The following is a 21,068-nucleotide window of genomic DNA, read 5'->3' on the forward strand; positions in this document are numbered from 1 at the left end:
GAATTTCCACATTCATCTCATTCACTCGATGGATTCCACCTATATATAATCATCTACACCTTTTCGGCTTTCATTCTACAATAGTCGTTTTTAGAACCTTTTCCTTATCTCAATTATTATTTCCTTCTCTAATTGGATTTACTAGAAAATTGCCTAGTCACGACTCACGAGTCACGACAAGTAGTAGTAGGTAAAAACAAATCCCTAAAAGGTCAACTTCGGTCATTTCCCAAAAAACGGTGAGGTTATTAGACCACGTAAGGCGAAACAGAAAAAAAACACTCAGCCACCCAAAACGAGAGAGCGATTCAAAGAAGAAATTAAAAGGTAAAAAAAAAAGCCAAGATAAGACTCAAATGTCACTTTTTTACTCTCTCATTGTAACCCCAATTAATTACCCAACACTATCAAAAACTCACTTGTAGATCTAACTTACTAACACGTGTTTAATTAACGAATTGGTAACGTTTTTTTTTTATCTTGTTTCTTGAATTGTGTATTTTTTTTTTATGATTATAGAGGATAAATTGTAAATATTTACTGTTCATTTTGTTCACTGAAGAAGATTTTTGGCCTAGTCAGCATTGCGAGTTTATTTATTGGATAATACATGCAACGAAGAAAAGAATTTTAGTTTTGTCGATTTGGAATATATTGTTTAATTTTATTTATTTGGTTTTCAGGTTGTACTCAAAGCGAATGTTTTTTATTTGTGAAAGACGACAAGTTTTGATAGAAAGTGAGTGAATTGGGAGGCTGAACATAATGAGTGGCACTCCAAAGAGACTGCATGAAGAGGTAAGTCATTCTTCGGCTTCAAAACATGTGATTGAAAATGCGAACCTGTCTCATAGTAATAATCATTCTGGAAAATTGAAACAGTTGGCTTCGAACGAATACCATCCATTGCAATTTGAATCAGGGCAAGATGGGAGGTCAGCCAAAGTGCCTAGAACTGAATCCCGTGATGTCGATAGGAGGTCACCCATGCATCCACTTTATCGAACCACACCACCATCTAACGATTCATATGTAGACCATCATTGTACTTCTGAAAACAGGGTGGAATCAAGAGATTATAAGGACAGTAGGGATCCCAAAGTAGATAACAGAGATTTCAAGGGTGAAACTAGGGACATGTATGCCGAAGTCAAGAGTTGAGCCTCAAAGTGGTAAAGGCGTGAGAATAGAAAGTAGAGGGATGATAGTAAAGAAGTAAAACATGACAGGGAGTCTCATATGGAATTTAAGGGTGATGTTAAGATCGATAAGGATGCTTATAATGCTGGAAATAGTCCTTTGAACTGGAAGGATCCTAGGGAACAACATAGAGGGAAACGATATCCTGAAGCAGCAACCGATGGTATCGATACACGGGCGTAACTCGAAGTACTACTCAAGGAACAAGTGAGATTGGTAGGGATTCTTCAACAATCAAGAACGGGTTATCTAGAAGCACATGCAGGCGAGGAGAACGAATTTGTCGTGAAAAGTGATGATAAGTTGAAAGATAAGGACAGGAAAAAGAAAGGTGAGAAACACAGAGATTGGGGAGAAAGGGACAAGGACAGAATTGATCGGCGAAGCAACCTTCCATTAGGTAATAGCAGTAGTGAACACAGAGAAATAACTAGGGAAGAAAGAGAATCAGAGAGGTGGGAGAGGGATAGAAAGGACATTCAGAAAGAGAAAGAGCGACCAAAGGAGAGGGAGAAGGATCATATTAAGAAGGAAACATTGAATGGGATAGAGAAAGAGGGTTTACACAATGAGAAGGAATCGGCAGATGGATCTATTAGAACACCTGAGTTGGAAAATCCTGCAGTGGAACAGAGGAGGCAAAAAGAACATGATGGCTGGAAAGCCGATGATAGGGAATCTAAAGACAGGAAAAAGGAAAGAGACGTAGAATCAGAAGGAGACAGACATGAAAAACGTGGTAAGTGTTATGACAAGGAGTCAGATGAAGGATTGATGGAGGGCGATGGAGGTACAGAAAAAGAAAGAGAAGGTTTCAGCTTCGGTGTTCAACAACGTAAGAGGATGCTTCGGCCAAGGGGCTCTCAAATTAATCGGGAGCCTCGATTTCGGTCTCGCTCAAGAGATAACGAGGAGTAAGTTATACCTTGTTTCATAATTTCTACATTTCTTTATCATTAATATCACTCAAGATTATGGTGTAGCAGATTAATCTATCTACATATATGTTGTCTAACGGATTTATCTAAGAAAATTTTGTTTTTGTTTTTCTACATCTGCTTCTGTATATTTTTATGATAAGGTTTTAACTTTTCCTTTTATTTCGTTATGTTCTAAATTATCTTTTGGGGTGTTATTTGTTCAAGTTCCAAACTGCATGTAATTTGGGAAGCAGGAAACTAGAATGAAATGTGCCTTTAAAACAGTATCATGGATCGTGGTATTGGAGTATTTGTTATTTATTATAATCATTAATCAGTATGGATGTAGGAACTTTACATGCAAATCCTATTACTAGGCGACATAGTTTTTTTTTTTTTTTTTTTTTTTTTCTTGTTTGTTTTTGAGTTCATCTGCTGGAAACTTAAAGTCCTCATTATACAGGCTTTTAGGGCAGGCAGTGACAAAGGATAGCTAATCCTCAACTATGCTTTTTTACTGTAGATATGCCTAATGACAACGTAATAGAAAAACAATATAATCAGTGAGGTAGGGAAATTAGTATGTATGACATTTTTTCTTCTACATTTTGGCAGAATGTGTGTTGTCTTTCGTCGAGAAAACAAGTTCAAAAGGATTTATTGTTTTGAGGTTTTATTAAGCTTTTGTTCTTCTGTTGCGTACCTGCTACTCAGCGTTATTTATCTGTTGCCTAATATCACAACTCTCTTATTTTGTTTCAGGTCTCAAGGTTAGTGGGTATTCATCTCAATTGATTGGGCTGATTTATGCAAGTTGAATCAACATGGGCATGTGTGTCATGCTTGAAGAAAACCTTTTCCTGGGCAGTAATTTTTGTCAATAATTATTTTCTTTCTTTTTTTTCGTATCATTTACAGTGCATGTATTGAGTGGGCCATTGTTTTTGGTAGGAATGGATTGCTAGATGTCTATTACCTTTAATCAGTCTCTTACTCAGTCCTGTAGAGTTGCAGACTCGTAACTTTTCTTGACCTCATTTTCTTTGTCTTCAAGTGTGGCGTTAAACAAACTTGGTTGTCTTGATGCTATGAAATTATATTTAGGTTTATACTGGTCACCATGTAGAGCCCATTGTAGGAGATTCATATGATATTTTTCCTCAAATATACTTTGGTGACTCTGGGTCTAATTTGTTGTCTCACATGCATATTTGTTGCAATTACACCTTTATCTGTTCTCATTGCAGACAAACCTGAAGTTTCAACTGTTGTTTACAAAGTGGGTGAATGCATGCAAGAATTGATAAAGTTGTGGAAGGAATTTGAAGCATCTCAGGAAGATAAAAATGTTGAGAGCTCTCTAAATGGCCCAACCCTGGAAATCCGAATACCGGCTGAATATGTCACTGCCACAAACCGTCAAGTAAGCTTATAACACAAAATTTGCATATTTGTTAAAGTTGGATTTAATGCTTGATTAGGTGTTAGTTATTATTCACTGTGGGTAGTATTGCTACAGTAACACTCAGTCGGTCAATGTCTTTTGTATTTCTTCTCTACATTTTGATCCTGAATTACAGGTCAGAGGTGGTCAGCTCTGGGGAACAGATATATACACGGACGACTCCGATCTTGTTGCTGGTATGCCTTTTGGATAAAAGCATTTGTCTTTTTGTGATTTTCCCTTTTGAGATTAATAATGTTGTTATATGCTAACCAGTTCTTATTTGCCAGTTCTCATGCACACTGGTTACTGCCGTCCTACTGCATCTCCTCCCCCGTCGGCTATCCAGGAGTTGCGTGCAACCATCAGGGTGATGCCACCTCAGGATTGTAAGCTTATGGAACTCTTCATGCCTGTCTATTGTGTAGATGCTGAAGTTGGGCTATAATCTTTTGTGCATTGTTATGTTTTTGAAGTAGCTTTTTCGTGACAAATGTTGGCTTTATGCGTTGACCTAGACTTCAGTGATTTTATTCATGTGTTGTTTGATAGTATTATCTCCGTTTGGAGAATTGGGTTGGTCTTCATTTGATTTAATGACTAAAATTATTTTTTAAGTACACTTAATTAACAACTAGTACTACAATGATCATATCTTAGCTTGAAGAGAAAAGAAAATTCTTAGAAATGAGTTGTTCTTAGAAAACTTCTACCCCTCTCAAAATAATTAAATCATAACATAAACCAACAGTGAAAAGGAAATTAGCAATACTAGAAACGAATAGAATTGGAAATAATTTTGTTCAATAAGTATAGAGGCAAGTAAATGGGTGAAGTAGATCATATTTTGAAATTTAGTGAGATGCATGGAAAGGAAGGTGGTTATGAGCCAAAAGTCTATGATTTAAATGAGATTAAAACGCATTACCTAGGAGTGAATATTGCCTTCATCTAAGGTGAAAATAAAAGAAAATAGTATGATGCATGTTTAGGGCACCTATAAGTGATTTTCGCCTTCATCTAAAGTGAAATAGATAAAAGAATATGATGCATGATTAGGGCAGGTATATCTTTAAGAAGCTTATATAACGGTCTCTCTCAGACGTGCCATTATTATTTGTGTGTGTGTGTGTGTGTGCAGTCTCATTGATTGAAAATTTACACACAATTGAACCTCTGCTGATTACTGTAGATATCATATAAATAATAAATTTAAGCATATTATGTCCTATAAAAGTTTCTTTATAGTGGATGACAATATCATGATGTGGACTTTTGCTGTAGGTTATACTTCTACATTAAGAAACAATGTCCGTTCACGTGCGTGGGGAGCTGCAATTGGGTGTAGTTATCGTGTTGAGAGGTGTTGCATTGTGAAGGTGAATATAATTTCCGTTTTGTACGATTTGCATTTGTAATTTATAGTGATATGTTTTCAAATTCTCTGATAGATACTTTCCAGCTCTAGATTTTTTCAACAATATGGGATTTTATAAGTTATAACAGTTCATAATCTAACAGTTCATAATCTGTTCTATTGTTGTATAATCGCTTTGGTTATGATTTATTAGTGATTTAATTTGGAGTACTACTTTCATGGAGTCTTCTGACAATTTTTCTGATACCTGTCTGCAGAAAGGTGGCGGGTCCATTGACCTTGAACCCTGCTTGACACATACATCATCTGTGGAACCTACTCTGGCTCCAGTGGCTGTCGAACGTACAATGACTACAAGAGCTGCTGCATCGGTATAGAAATTTCTCTTGTTCTCTTATTGGTGTTGTGAAGTCTTTATTATTTATTTGTTTGATCTTTATTTTGTAGAATGCGTTGAGGCAACAAAGATTTGTGCGGGAGGTCACAATACAATACAACCTCTGCAATGAACCCTGGTATACTCCAGAGTTCCTTTATATAGTTCGTGTGATCTGTGTTGCTTTTGGTATATAGTTTACATTTTGATTTTGATTTTGATTACACACACACACACACACACACGTATAATTCTGGTGAGATCCATAACCAGTGACGGCACATCCATATTTGAAGTGAATATTATGATTAAAGTGGATTGTGAATCAACCATGCATGGGTTCAATTCCCGTCGTTCGCCCATTCATATAATCATATATTTATTTAACTATTATATATATTATTAAATACTAGTATATTGCCCGTGCCGTACGGCACTAAAAACCCCCCACCGAAGCCCAACTAAAAAAACTCCAATCGAATCCCATTATAAGCCCGACAAAAAAAGCCCAACCGAAGCCCACTAAAAGTCCAGTCGCATTTGTTGACTTCAATAATGATGCAATACTCTTGTTCCACACTATTAAACGACCCACACCTCATAAGCCCTACGATTCGCCACGTCATAAGCTAGATCCAAAGGTTAGGGGGTGGTGTTGGATGTCCAGCACCACCCTAATTTGTTATATAGATGTTATGTATGGCTGTGCCTAAGGGCATATCGGTTGAAGTAGATTCTTCTTTTTGATCAATCAAAACCGCGACCCCCTCTCCCTGGAACTCACAAACGAAAAAAGAAAGACTTTCTTCTGTGAAAAAATTTCCGTTCTTTTTCTGGTCTTTCTACTCGTGAGCAGAGAGAACTCCTGTGTAGCCTTCGCTGCTCATGGCCTCATCTTTCCCACTTAGTTATGACTTATAGTCCGTAGGTTTGTCTATAGCTTGTGGCTTATAAACTAACACAAGTTTGTAATGGCCATATCTGTTTATTTTGTTTATTAGTTTATGTAGATGTATTTTCTATACAGATTTACTTTATGAACTTACTCATTGCCATATATGTCAAATTCTTCAGGATAAAATACAGTATAAGCATAGTTGCTGACAAGGGACTAAAGAAACCGCTTTACACTTCTGCACGATTGAAGAAAGGAGAGGTTCTATACCTAGAAACACATTCAAACAGGTTATTATTTCCTTAGATGAATGTCAACTCCATGATACATATATGTTTGTTATTGAGTTATTTACCAGTTGTTTACTACTCTGCTATAGTTATTGGAGATGTTTAAAACATTGAATTTGTGGACATACACAAGCTGATTGGTCCACCTATTCCACCTATAATACTTTGTGTGAACCACAAAGCTGACTTGGATAAGTACTGATGTGGTCGAATCAGCTTGTTCTGTTTACTTTGTCCACAAGGTGCATGTCTGCAAATTTAGTCTCAATATTTAAGATGTGTTCACTCAAAGGTGATAATAATAGTATGATAGGATGGTTATTTCTCAACAGCTTTGTCTTTCTAGCTCCTTTTGGATTGTTTTTTTGTTCATTCTATTATGTATTTAGACTAGTTATGATATTGCATATTGAGGTTTTCATATAACCGTGTAACAACAACACTCTCGATGTAACATTCTTTTTATTTATAATATATCCTTGCGTGCAAAAAAAGAGGTTTTCATATAGGATGCTTCACTATTGGTATATTGCAATTTCTAGACAAGGCATCTTGCATAAGCTTGTTTGCTAATCTCATGACTCAGACTTCTCTCTTAGTTTAGGATAGACCATTATGTTACGAATGGAATTATTATTCCATTTGAATCTACTTTTAATTTACAGTTTGGTTATCTAAATAATCTCAGATACTATCATATTCTTTGGCTTTTCCCTCCCTCCAGTGAAGTGGGTATAAATACTAAGAAATGGATCTGAAAGTTGAATTTGAGTGAAAAGGAAATTCAACTTAATAAATGAGAACTAAAGTATTCATCTTATTAGTAGTTTTTTTTCGCCATTTGTTGCGATAATTTTGAGAATCCTAGGATCTTTCAGCATTTTATTAGGAAAAGATGCTAAGAACTCGTTAATTGTTACAGAATGAAAATACAGAGAACACATAACTGCTTTTCTTCCTTGATAGATACAACATACAGAAACGCAATTCATGGCCATGAATTAAATGTAACAGACTGCTACATGATACTAGTGCTTAGAAGAAGCAATGTATCTTGCTGAAAATTAGGAGCTTTATTTATTACTGTGTATTTAATTCTAGCTGTATCAGTTTACTTCTATGTATTATAAATACTTTCCCTTGTCACTTTAAGGTACGAGCTCTGTTATAATAAATGGAAAACGGTCAGTCCGATAGCAACCTCTCAGCCATCAGAAATAGAGAATGATAAATCTCAAGCTCATACTACATATGACCAAAATGGTGAAAGAACTGTGGTGGATCGTGAGAACACTCAAAATGACGTATTCCGGTGGGCTCGTTGTAAGAAGCCCCTTCCTCAGAATATGATGCGCTCTATTGGAATCCCCCTACCCCTTGAATATATTGAGGTAAATTTACCCGTAGTCTCTCGGACTTAATTGACATAATTATTTTAAAGACGTTTGAAAAGTTGAATTAAAACAAGTACTCTGTTACTCGTCGCAAATTTTGAATTTACAATGTTCACTCGAATAAATGTTCAAATCACTTATATGATATACCATTGAATAGCTGTCTCTCAAACGAGGCTTTCCTGAGTTTTCTTTTTTCTTGACTGTTGCTTGAACATATCTAAAACGAATCTCCTATAGTTTTCCAGAAATGTAACTTTGACCGAATGTTAGTTGCCAATCATGAGGTGGCTTCTGGAATCTGCTCTGTGTGAGTCCAAGCTCGACTGTGAAATGGAACTTTGTTCCCTTGTAAATGAGAATTTTCTGTAGCCCAAATGCACAGACACAGTTTGAGTGCTACAATAATACTCATATACACAGCATAAATGAGCGTACCTGCTCTCATGGACGACTGGAGTGAGATCTGTACTGTCTGAATGCAGGATCTTCTCTGGCCTCTTTTCTTGTTTGATCAATCTCAATTCCATTTCCAATTCTTTCATTTTGATCAATCTGCTAGAATTTGAAATTGGACCTCCGATCAATGTGTCCTTGCTGGTTGACCCTAATTTGGCTATTCTTGCTTGTTTGTATTCATATAGCCATATAGGTATTAAGAAACCATTGACTCATGACTGGGTTGAAGAAAGGCTGGGTTCTGAATGAGTGTCCTTAAAGTTGATTTTGAGATGTAGTTAGATGTTACCTCATCTTTCATCATTTGGTACATATAGACATAGTTACCAACTATCTCAGTTCAGCACTTATTAGTAATAACTCTTAATATTTAAGTTGTCCCATCAGATGTAGGGTAGATATGACCCAATTTTCTTCTTGCAATTGTGAGCTGCTGAATGTTTGCTTTACTGGCAATTTTAGCAGGTTTTGGAGGAGAACCTTGACTGGGAAGATGTGCAGTGGTCACAAACAGGTGTCTTGATAGCCGGGAAAGAGTATCCACTTGCTAGGGTGCACTTTCTATCCCCGAATTAGTGAAGTCCTCAATAAGATCATAGCCCTTTTTTCTTTTTTCCATGTATGTGCTAGTTATTTATTGTAAACAATGATTAAATGTGAATTGGTTAAGAAATAATTTATAAATGTTCAATTTGAGGGTTGTATGTTTATAGAAGACCCATGCAGTCAATTTGTCGATTCTGATGCTTAAGCCTTGTCAATAATCAAGGTCAAATAGGTGATCCATTGAGGTATGTCATGCGGAATAAAACATTATTGTGGCAGACTCACAGTCGAACAATTTTACTTTACCACTCACTACCTACCTCTGTACAAGTTGTCTTTATATATTGTAGTTGAATACTTGTATTCATGACTGACTAATGCACTAAAAGATGAGGTGCAAAGGGAACAATTGTTTCTTTGTAATGGTAACAATGGTGAAATATACATGTATACAACTACTAATAAAGCTTTTTGGTTCAGCAAGGCAATTAACTGGTGACGTATTTCTTTATTATTATGTAGCTGTATTTGTATACGTGTATATCTCACAATTCTTTAAGTTATTGTGCCAAGGAACGATTTCTTGAGCATTATGTTGGAGACTTTGAGTACACGTAACAACAATAAGCAAACAATCCAAACATAATAAAAGATTGTAGTATAGAATGACTGAAACCCTGTCCGTGTTGTGTGTTTTTCATTCTGGATGTGATGCTGGATTTTAAAGGGAGTAAGAAAGATGGTGAGGTGAACCCACAGAACTATCGGAAAGAAACATCAGTACGCTGATACTGGTGAGAAAAGTTGCATTCAATTCATATGCTTAAACACAGAAAAATGAGAAAATGTAGGAATTAACACTAACTGTAGGTAAGCACGTATTCACCCAGTTTATCCACCACGATTTCGATGTTCTGCAAGTCTAAAATCTTCTTATATATTCATTTCTGCTTTTCAATTAAGGCCTCTATGCTCCTTGAATGGTGTAGGAACTCTTTACAGGATCTATAGACACAACGACCAGCACCATAGAGTGGGCCATGACAGAGCTCCTTTGCAACCCCAAAGCGATGAGAAATCTCGTAGCTGAAGTGCTGAACTAGACCAAGTAGTAGGTGAAGACAAAAAGTTTGAAGATGGTGACATAGGAAAATTACCATATCTGCAGGCTGTGGTGAAGGAAACACTAAGGTTACATCCTCCAACACCATTACTAGTACCCCGTAGGGCGAGGGAGGATACCCTTTTCATGGGGTACTCAATACCTAAGGACACAGATTCTGGTGTACGTCTGGGCAATAGGAAGAGACTCTGCTTCCTGGGTCGACCCATTGTTCTCCAGAGAGGTTCATATACTCCGATTTCGTTGGCAAATTGAGAGAATTCTCAATAATTCTCATTGTCAATTTCCCACATGTTGTTTGGCTGCTAAGAATTCTCACATCAATTTCCCATACCATTTTTATTAATTTTTTTGCTCCCAGATATAGAAGTATACGTTTTAGGTCAACAGATACGTATGTCTGCTCACAAAGCATGAAGAGTAATTGATAAAAGATAAGGCGAAAAAAAAAAGGAGTCGACCATTCAAAGTATTTCATAAAGCCAAAATCATAGTCATTCCAAAACACAATAAATGTGAAGATCAAATTTCATACATTACAACATATTATACATCATCAATCTAATTTATATAAGCTAACATATAAAATGGGCATTGTCAAAATTATAGAACATCAATTTATTTAAAAAGAGTTGTAGCATAAAAATAAAAATAGTGGGGATCCATCTGCCAAACAAAAATGCCTCAAGTTCGATCCGTATTCTAAAATGGTGTAGTGGACGTGATGTAAATTTTGTTTGTTGGCTTCGTTCTAGCTCGATTGCCCGATCCTCATAAGTGAGGAATATACCAGTAACGTGTAAAATGGAAGAACATAAACATGAAAAGAATAGGAAAAGATAGGGTAAAAGCTTATTCCTCAAAGTTCTTATGCTTTCTCAATGTTTTATATGTTTTTATTTGTGTTGTTGGTATATGGATTATGTTGCGTGTTTTATATGTTTTTATGTGTGTGAAAACTACAGTCTCATTTTGTCCTTCCATAACATCGGAAATTATATGAGTTTATCTGACCCGAATTAAAAAGGTTCCAATGAAAAACTTAGCCAGTGTACAAAGTTAATCAACATACAACCATAAGATAATAACATGTGAAGTTAATCAAAGTTTTTCCCCTAAAAAAGAAGAAAAAAAAATATTCTCCCGTAAAAACGGGTAAAATCTATTTGAGACACCAGACTCCAGAGAGATGGAAAAAAAGGATGTGCACTGTATACTCAAAATATTACAACCTAATAGATTTACTTATCTCTCGATCTCTTTTCTTTTTTCCTAAGTTCTCTTTTCATCAGGTTCGTTCATCTCCTCTCCATCTCGCTCCTCAGCTCTCTACCTGTCCCACTCCCTATATGGCAGTTCTCGGCAGTTAGATTACCGCAAACCTGATCCGCTGCATCATGTCTCCTCTTCGCTACTCTGCTACGACCCCGACTCCACATGTCATCAATATGTCTTATACATGCACTATATCTAATTAACTCTCTTCTATTTTTCCGTCTGTGCAATTTGCAAAACGTATCTTTCATTTTGAAGAGGTTTCAGAGACTCGAAAATTTGAGTCTTGGCACAAGTTTTACACAAATAGAATGCTTGACTGGCCTGATTTGTTTGTTAGGAATTATGTTCGGAGTTTCTGACTATCATCTCCACGACTATCATCCTAGATACAATTTCTAAGCCCCCTCAAAAGTCAAAACTAGCAAACAAACAAATGCGTACATCACCCCTCCAGACTCGTTAGACCCTTTGCGCTCCACCATAGCAATGTACCCTAGCAAACTACTACTACTACGAAGACAGGGACGTGCACACAACAAGCTCAGGAAGATTTCTTAATTCCACAACAACCCGTGTTGCATTTGCTCGTGTGATTCTGTAGTCTGTACGAAGACAATATATATGTTCAGTCTCAAAATAGCCGGCCTGAGTTGAGCAAAATTGCAGATGGATCTTTCCTATCACTTTCATTCCCGCTTTTGGTCCCTGTTTTTCTTCTGGATTTTAATTATCCTCTTTGTTGAATCGCTTTTGTGCGATATCCTACTGTATCGTGACCACCAAAATAAGTTCAAGAAGTTCTCTGTTTCCCAACAAACGGGACAATAAAACAAAATTGCATTTTTGAAAAGAAAAGATTACAATTGTGGCTTTTGGCTCATATTCATATGACATCAAATATGAATATGATTATTCTAGAAGCAGTTTTTGCATTTACATTTAAAGGGGGCAAAAAGAAGTTGCATCTGAGAGCATCATCAGTTACCTGTACCATTATTTGTCTAATTTATTCCGGTTGTAAGCCTATGTCATCTTTGTATATCATCAGATTCCTAGGAAAAGGCAACTCATCCTTGAACATTGGGGAGATGCCGCACCAGGGATATCAAAAGGCTAGCCCGTACTTGTTTGAAACTTGAACTACATAATTTCAACCACAGCCCGGCCAACAATACTTCCACTGGCAAGATCTTGGAACACTTTATCCACCTCTTCCAATGTGCATTTTCTTGATATGGCAGAATTGAAATCGAAGATGCCAGTCTCTGCAAGTTTTACCAACTTGGGAAGATCTTGTCTAGCCCTTGCTCCATAGGAGCCAATTATTTTTATCTGCTCAAAGAAATCATCACACGTTCAATAAAATGTCACTTGCTTCTGCATATTATATGCTATGTCAATAAGGATGAAATGGGCAATAAGGATGCAAATTAGATATAGCACTGAGACAGAGAGAATAAATGTAATGCTACATTGGTGCAATAGTTTGAAATATGATATTTCAAACAATCAACTTAACATCATACACTTGCTTACGTTTTTCTGTGAATAACAAAAGCAGGGTTGTGCACCGTTTACCAAACAGTGTAGAATAACACAGTAACTCCGTCTTCACGAAAAGGAAAAAAGAAAGTAAAAGTAAGTTAAAAGGCTTTGGGAACACACAGCAGGTTCATGGGACGCACCTGTCTGCGGACTAGACGAGTTATATCTACCTCCCCTATTACATTTGTTGGAGCAAGTCCAATCATTACAGCTTTTCCCCCATCTCGTACACTCTGTGTGCACTGCAAGAATGTTCGAGGTTTCCCCAATGCTTCCACAGCAATGTCAACACCCATTCCTCCAGTTATTTCCTGTCAAAGATAATGCATATCATGAAACAATAGGAAAGTTCCAGATATGTACCAACTTACCTGACTTCTAAGTTCAGTGCGTAAACACACCCACTCCAGTAAAAACACAAAAAGGAAAGGCATTAAGCCAGTAACAAAGCTTTCTGGAGATAAAAAAGGACTTGGACAAATAAAGAGTTGCACCTTAAAAATATCAAAAGTAACAACAAACAAAATAGATTTCCACATTACAAAATAAGATGCCCAGTCACATACTATCATGGAAACTGCCGAACAAAGAGTTTTGCTTCAGTGGACATTAAAAGCACATGTTCAAGGTTAATGACCACTCTGTCAAAACCAGAAGTAACAATGACATAACCTATACACTCAAAAAAAGAAAAGGATTGTCCGTACTCCTGTAGTTGATTGATCCATAAACAAAATAATAATATACTCAACAATTTACAGTTTTGGAGGAAACGTTTTTTGGAAAAACCAAGGTAAACATCTTTGTGTGTGTGTGTGTGTGTGTTGGGTTGGGGGGGGGAAGAGCATGCACACCTTTATCTTCTCAACAGCATCTTCCTTTGCTGCATTTATGGTGTGAGTTGCTCCCAACATTTTTGCATTATGAAGTTTGTCGCCTTGAATATCAACAGCAATAATCTGAGAGGCACCAAACGCCGAGCTATTTGCAAGCAACTGAGGTATTTGATTAGTTAATATATTTTATATGAAAACTCGACCAAAATGGAAGTTGCATCTTACCTAGTTACCTACATTTGAGTATGAAAGAAATTTGACCAAATAGATATTCAAGCATATATCTCCTAGAGGACCAGACCATTACATTTCCATTCACATAAAGAGGTAAGTTAGGCAAGCTCTATGCTTGAGCATAATGTGGTAAATTGTAAACATTCAGATATGATATTCATGCACATTCCAATAATCAAACCTCTAAAAATAGCCATTTGTAGACAGACTGCTGATTATTGGTAAAATACTATAGCAAACACTCTTTGCTGATTTCAGGAATGATTTGATAATATGTTATGTGCAGCAAATCATATTCACATGTCTGCAGCTCATAGAGCTCTAGCTTGTGCAAGTGTGAGCCAACGTACTTTTTAAAACCTTGTTTTTATCACCTTGACTACACTCTTTACTGCATTTTATATGTTTATATGCACTAATACACCCCAAAAAGTGCACAATAGGTTTCAAGTGTTAGATTAGAGGATAAAGTCTGGGCTAGAAGTCAAAACAAAATTAATGATAGTAAAAGGTAGAAACCGGCGTGCCCTAGGAAGAACAAAATAATGGCAGATTTTCACCTTGATCCAACACCACCAATGCCAATAACTGCAACTGCATCTCCAGCACGCATGTCAGCTGCATGTCTCATTGCACCATAAGCAGTAAAGATTGCACATCCCAAAATAGCTGATTCTGTGTAGGGCAATGAATTAGGAAGAGGTGATAATGCGTGTGCAGGCACAACGCAATATTCTGCTAGTCCTCCCATGCTATACATATAGACTGGCTCTCCTACAAATTAAATACAGAAGGATAGTTCCGTAAGAAAATGAAGGAATGAAGGATGGGTGTCCACATTTCAAGAAAAGATGAACAGTCAACTGAGAAGAACAATAATATGACATTTTGTTTTTATCCTAGAGAGGGGTGGGGGTTGGAATTCGACAGAGCTGCTTGGGACCCAAGTCTTTTGGGTTGATTTATGGATCGCTCAAGCCAATTTCTGGACTATAACATGAAATTAAACAGAGACAAATTTGAAGCTCAGCCAACTAGGCTCGAATACCAACCTTTATAACAGCACTTCCGGTAAGTAAGATATCATTAACAGATGTGGTATGAAAAATTAATAGAAAACCAAAAGAAATGGAGAAAAAAATGACAAGCCACAAACCACTGTCCTTCAAAACTTCCATTGTCAAGTTTTATCTACCAATGTGGACCATGTTTCAACTGTTATGTGAATGATCACAGACCTGATTTTTCATTTTTGGCTTTCCCCACATAAAACTTTAATGGTAAAGGTAATAAAGTAATTAACACAAATTAACAGAGAAACAGTATATGTTATATTACTGGTTAGCAGAACGATAAGTTAATATTCCAAATTAAACAGATGGATACCATTTTTACGCAGAAATAATCGAGTTTCTCCATCATAAAGTGTTCCTTTAGCTCGGTTATACTCGAAAAAGGGTTCGCATAGATCTTCTTGACCCTGTTTTCATTTCAAACCACTTGTAAGCAGTTCTCCTAAACTTTCTTTTAAAACAATGAATAGTACTAATGAGGAAATCTGGAAATGAGTTTGGCTAACATCACCTTCACACAATAGAAACAATTTCCGCAAGGCATTATGAATGCTCCTACAACACGAGATCCAACAGGAAGCCTAGCAGTGCAACATAATAAAACATAGGGAAATCATCACTGAGATATACAAACTCTCAATCCCAAGCAAGTCTAAGACAATTATGTTACATAACAAAAACACAAGCTCACTAATAATACTAAAGCTTAAAAAAAAAAAGTATACCTCTTTATAATACCAGGATCAGTGTGAGTCCCATGATCAACAACCTCTCCAGTAATCTCATGGCCAACAACACAAGGACTAGGGAATGCTATTTCACCTTTCATTATATGAAGATCAGAATGACAAACTCCACATGCTATTTCACCATCCATAAAAAAATAAAAAAAATCACCAATATTAACAAATAAACTTTAAAAAAAAAAAAAAAAAATCTAAAAAAAAAGCCACCTTTAGTTTTGATAAGAAGTTCATTAGCTTTGGGTATAGGCATATGGAAATCTTCAATAGTGAGTGGTGAATTAGGCTGACCCCACCACACTGTTCCTCTCATAAAAGAAGGGCCATTGCTAACATGGTACCCACTCAAATTACTAATCTTTTCATTACTACTATTACTTTGATGATGGTCTTGTGATAATGGACGGTTGAGATTGAATGAGGTTGTCAAGTAATGAGGTTTCAAGCAGCTTCTGTTGACAAGAGAACGAGATAATAGATTATTGAGTTTGAAGAAAGACATGATGATGATGATGATGAGTCGAAATTGGAGTATTAATAGTGTTTGGTGATTTTGATTAACGGTAATTAATCTGTCATTAAGACCGAGATTAGATAGATCTTATTATAGTTTGTTTTTTTTAATGATTGTTTAAATGGATAAGGTTGAGCTATGACGTGGATAAGTCTTTGTCCACGTCATTGCTTTACGATGTACTATTTTAGGACCATGAATGAGGCTTGATCGGGTTCAGAAGTTGATGCATAAACGTGATTAAAACAGAAAAAATCATTAAAACACACTCTTTGTCGTTTAGCCGATTTTCCTAGAACAAGGCTACATTGTCACTCAACATTGTGGAGAAGTGGGCAAGGTGAAAATTGTTGGGGGAGATTGAGTGAACTACATAATTAGAGTGTACACGTACTATCCACAGCTACATGAGTGTACATGTACTAGACATTTAGTTAAACACCATTAATATATATACAATATTTATAAATATTTATTTAACAAACTATTATTAATTTATTTTTTTAATATAATATATGAGAACTAAAGTTATATTAATAGCTTTGAGTAACGGGGATTTTCTAATTCATAAGTGTTGGATTGGATCACAACTTACGTCGACCAGAGGTCTGGAGTTCGAACCCCGCTAGCATTAAATAGTTATTGATCTCATTTAAAACAGATTTGTCAATAAAAAAATAAAATAAATAGTTAGGTTAATTAATTTGTATTTAGTTTATTAGATTAATTGCATAGGTTTGTCAACTCATGTGTTATTTGATTTATAAATTGACATAGATTTTTCGTAAACTAGTCTCTCTAATCTACTCTCAGTTTTTCTAATTCCTTTAATTCCTAATAAAATCATGCAAAATGTCACATTCCTAAATGCCTCATGGTTGGTAACAATATATGCCACTGTGTTTTAACAAGTAAAATATGCATTCTTTACCAAAATAAAAATAAAAATATATGCATTAAAGCGTGTACTAGACTACCTCGTTGTATCACTTTTTATTTGTTTTCAGTTGAAATGGATCCATGTGCTATCATAACCTTACAATCACCCAACTAGTCTTTATAATTCTCTTTTTTACAACAAGTTGAAACCCTTATTCAATTAGTAAAAGCAAAGTTATGTCACTTAATTCTAGATTTACTAAATCAAGAGTCGAAAAAAAAACTTATCTGCCCCCATTTGGAAAACCAAAATAAAACCTTCAATATAGTATTATAATATGAATTGTGTAGTCTGATTTGTTTCGATCTAACCATTAGAAAGAACAATTCAATTTCGTCCTAAACTTTTAAACTTGTTTATATTAACCTTCTCTATTTTTTGAACTACATGCATAGAGAATAAATTATGTCGGAATAAAGTAATTTTAGTCATTTTATTTTGCCTAAATGGGCCATTATGTCGGAATCGTCTAGCCTTTAGGTCCACAACTTTTAATATTCCAAAAGTTTGGTTCCCATTAACAAGACTGGCTACTTCAGTAGTTCAGTATGCTTGGGCTTGGTCAGTATGCTTGGGCTTGGTCCTGGGCCTTTTCCAATGTTTTAAAGATTGGGCTGGACTCGACCCGGCCCACTCCAACCTAACTATCTATCTTGAAGCCCAAGTCGAACAAAACCCTTGTTTTATGTCAAAAAAATTTCTGTCTCCCCATAATACCCTTTGTAAGTTCCCAAAGAAAACAAGCCTTGAGCTGAAAATTTTGTTCAATGGCAGAAGACAAACAAACAACCCCACCACCTGAGTTCGATTTAGATGCCAAGTGGGACGCGTGTTTCGATCTAGCAGTTCGTCGTTTCGCTTACTCTTCTCTCGCTGGTGCTGCTGCTGGTCTCCTTTTTTTCAGTAAGTTTTTTTTTTTTTTTTTAGTTTAAATGTCGATATATTCAAATGGGTGTTTTTAATTTTATCAATTTTATCATCCCTATTTTTGTATATTTAATTACTTTGGTATTAAATTGCAAGTTTAGAATTTAGTTTCTGTTAATTTTATAAAGCATTGGGGCTGAATGAATGCACGAAATGGTGCTGTCCAGCAACCTCTGTCCAATGTGCCTGTTCATAAAGGGATGTGTTGATGAATTTAAAAAATAAGAGAAAAAATCATTTTAAAAAGTCTTTGTTGGAATATATAGGGTCAGCGGAATGAATGTCCTGTGTCCAGAATGAAGACTTGCCCCTTCATTTGATATTTGAATTGGAATTAAGAAGAGCATTATGTCAATCCTTAAGACTGGTTGTCAATGATATCACAAGTAATGTTCATGTTGATTTCACTAATTGTTTTTATTTTATTCAAAACAGGGAGCCCTGTGACAAGATGGGCATCTGTAGCTTTAGGTGCTGGTATAGGTATAGGATCGGCTTACACTGAGTGTTCTCAGAAATTTGGCGGATCTCTTACAAACTGGACAGCTTCTTCTCCTAAGGTTCCAAAAGCTCCACCTTCTCAGGTAATTGCATTTATGTTTATATTCTGCCCTGCAGGATCCATGATTACTGAATTTTTTATCTGTTTTCTTGTGTTTGTTGAAATATTTGTTAAACATTAAGAGTACTTAAAAAATGCTGATGATGTATGATGTATCTTAATTATTTATCAATTGCTTTTTTGTCACATAAACATAATGTGATGTGTGGGACTTGCACATTATTCAAAATTTGCGAGTGTATGCATTTCACATATACTAGGTTTATAAGGTTGACTGTGAAAGTCTGTGTGGATGGTATGAGGTGGAAGAATAAAAGAAACTTATTTGATTAATACTTAGACAAAAAATATGTATGGCACACATGAACCTTCCTGCTTCTGATTGGATCTTGTGTGCTACACCGATGAGTATTAGAAGGAAAATATTAATCTCTATTTACAAGCACTGTCTGGTTTTATATTTATAACCTTAAGACATTGTTGGGGATTTGTACTGTTGAGCAAAAACTTGTGGTGTTTTGGATTATAAGAATACACTTCTTGAATTTCTATTTTCTGGAAGAGTAGCATGCTCTTTTTTTGCATTTATCTTATAGTATATATTTTCCCACAAATCAACCATATTTATTAAACGATTGTAAACTCAAAAGGCGTTAACTATTCTGTATTAGTTTTTTGCAGGGTGAACAGGAGTGAGATTAGAGGCTGTTGGGAAGTTCCCCAGAACTGTTTAGGATTTTGAATTGTTGCCAGAGCTTTTGTAAGTTGAGATAGTTGGTGTTTCATTTCTATAACAACATACTGGGGTTGCTTCAAGTAGATTATTCAACATTTCACTTGACGTGGCAAGTTCTTATAAACTGTGTATCCTTTATATTTAATTTGAATGATTGAGTGGCTGCAAAAATGAGTTTTTCTTCTTCTATTTGTTATGCTTCATGGTGTCAGTCTTTGTTCTGTTAGTTAGAGGAGATATAGGAAAGTCTTAGTTCTAAGTTATAACAGACAGCAATTGCTTCCTGATATTAGGCCATTTGATCGGGAATTTTTCACCCACTGTACTAATAATATAGGGTGAAGATTCATAATAGGCGACTGAAGTCCATTGATTAATAACTGAAATAATCAACAAAACTTTGTGAGGTAAATAATGGATAGAACGTGTGAAAGATTTGACATTTGAAGTGTTAAACTTTGAATTGGGTCAAGCTAATAGCTTAATATGTGCATCTGTGTCACCTCTACAACAACTCCACATTTTTCTTTCTCACCAACTTCCTCTTTTGTGAGAGATGTATTTGTGGGAGTTTTCTGGGTAATGGTGGGTACGCTCTTGGGCGGACATTTTCCAGCTGTGTAATGGCCTCAAGAACATTTGCGCCTAAAGAAGCACTGTGTAATGGCCAGTACACTGTGATGAACGCCATATTCAGCATTCTATTGCACAGTGTGTGATTATATAATACATTGAGGTCATTTACAGATTTACCATGGGAAAGCTTCTTAGCATTTCCTACGTCTATTTTTTTTCCTAGAAGGTGGAATGTGAAATTGCTATGTCTCAGTCTCACGAAATTGTAAGCTTTACAAGTTGACTGAAAAACACAATAGAGATTGTTTAAGGACGTCTTAGGTGCACGAAATTCCCACTATCAAATTATTTATCATCCATTCTTTCCTCGCGACATTGTTGATTATCGATGTCCCACCAACATGTTGAAAATCACCCTCTTAAAATGCCTCGAAGAGCCCCACCATTGAAATCTGCTGGAGTGGCCTCTTTTCTCTTTCCCTCTCCTTCCTCCATTTCTATTCTGTCTTCCTTTTGCTGCTTCTTATGCTCAGTGATTGATCCGGTGTGAGGGGAGGGTATACTCCTTTGTGAGTAGTAACTCGTGATACACAAATGTATCCCTGGAGTGTTACCATACGTACTCTCCAGCCCCCTTTAACCGTGCAGAATTGTGGAAGTAAGAACAGCCAACAGCCTTTCTTACAACAACCGTCCACATGATGTGATCGGGATTTTCATAGTCTTCAGTATATATAGTAACGGGGATCTCACCTCCCTTGCCTTCCTAAAACCTTAGGACGTGGTCACTGCACCACTCTCCACGGTATTGCTTTCGTTCCCGCTGCTGTTATACATTGAGCAACCTATATATTGTAGGGTTATTGGACTTGGTGACTTACTTCATAAATATATTATCTTTTTAAATTGGAGAATAGAGAGAGACGCACTTCAACCAAAAGAAATTTATGGTGATTTAATGGGGGCACTCATCAAATTGCATTGGGCAGCCTCTAGTCCAAACCCGACAACTAAGTCCAACAACAATAGCCCAATACCGGCTACCCCCCACCCCTCCCCACCTCAACGCATACCGGCTA

General features: G+C 36.2%; 3 protein-coding genes and 1 long non-coding RNA gene across 5 annotated transcripts; 2 read left to right on the forward strand and 2 right to left on the reverse strand.

The window, feature by feature from the left end:
* The first annotated feature begins 322 nt into the window (after nt 1-322).
* On the forward strand, nt 323-9,086 carry LOC147491080 (zinc finger CCCH domain protein). The gene is given in 13 exon segments (XM_086569178.1): nt 323-461; nt 684-798; nt 883-2,114; nt 2,883-2,890; nt 3,368-3,543; nt 3,701-3,761; nt 3,855-3,953; nt 4,849-4,943; nt 5,200-5,313; nt 5,390-5,457; nt 6,393-6,503; nt 7,657-7,894; nt 8,822-9,086. Coding segments are annotated over 12 exon segments (2,346 nt in total). The 5' UTR covers nt 323-461; nt 684-765; the 3' UTR covers nt 8,933-9,086.
* LOC147491081 (uncharacterized) lies at nt 7,957-8,810 on the reverse strand. Its single transcript, XR_015200119.1, has 2 exons — nt 8,336-8,810; nt 7,957-8,263 (listed from the first exon to the last, which is right to left on the reverse strand). It is a non-coding gene; the product is annotated as an uncharacterized LOC147491081 (long non-coding RNA).
* Nucleotides 9,087-12,106: 3,020 nt separating the features above from the next.
* LOC147491082 (uncharacterized) lies at nt 12,107-16,337 on the reverse strand. Its single transcript, XM_086565166.1, is given in 9 exon segments — nt 12,107-12,635; nt 12,989-13,159; nt 13,703-13,824; nt 13,827-13,843; nt 14,479-14,692; nt 15,305-15,398; nt 15,503-15,572; nt 15,717-15,852; nt 15,945-16,337. Coding segments are annotated over 9 exon segments (1,308 nt in total). The 5' UTR covers nt 16,237-16,337; the 3' UTR covers nt 12,107-12,443.
* A 1,541-nt stretch (nt 16,338-17,878) lies between these two features.
* LOC147491083 (MICOS complex subunit, putative (DUF543)) lies at nt 17,879-19,602 on the forward strand. Of its 2 annotated transcripts, none has more exons than XM_086568833.1 (3): nt 17,879-18,091; nt 18,551-18,699; nt 19,359-19,602. In XM_086568833.1, the coding sequence occupies exons 1-3, from the start codon at nt 17,956-17,958 to the stop codon at nt 19,371-19,373; spliced, it is 300 nt and encodes a 99-aa protein (XP_086424959.1). In that variant the 5' UTR covers nt 17,879-17,955; the 3' UTR covers nt 19,374-19,602. The 2 variants fall into 2 exon arrangements, with proteins under 2 accessions (XP_086424959.1, XP_086424960.1); XM_086568834.1 differs by having other exon boundaries at nt 17,888-18,091; nt 19,349-19,602.
* Nucleotides 19,603-21,068: the final 1,466 nt, after the last annotated feature.

The sequence above is a fragment of the Coptis chinensis genome, chromosome 6 (assembly GCF_015680905.1).
Source record: "Coptis chinensis isolate HL-2020 chromosome 6, ASM1568090v1, whole genome shotgun sequence".
In the NCBI taxonomy this organism is placed as follows: Eukaryota; Viridiplantae; Streptophyta; class Magnoliopsida; order Ranunculales; family Ranunculaceae; genus Coptis; species Coptis chinensis.

Coding starts and splice junctions, on each gene's coding strand:
- LOC147491083 (XM_086568833.1), top strand. CDS start 17,956: ATGGCAGAAGACAAACAAACAACCCCACCACCTGAGTTCGATTTAGAT. Junction 18,092..18,550: donor TGCTGGTCTCCTTTTTTTCA/GTAAGTTTTTTT, acceptor TATTCAAAACAG/GGAGCCCTGTGACAAGATGG.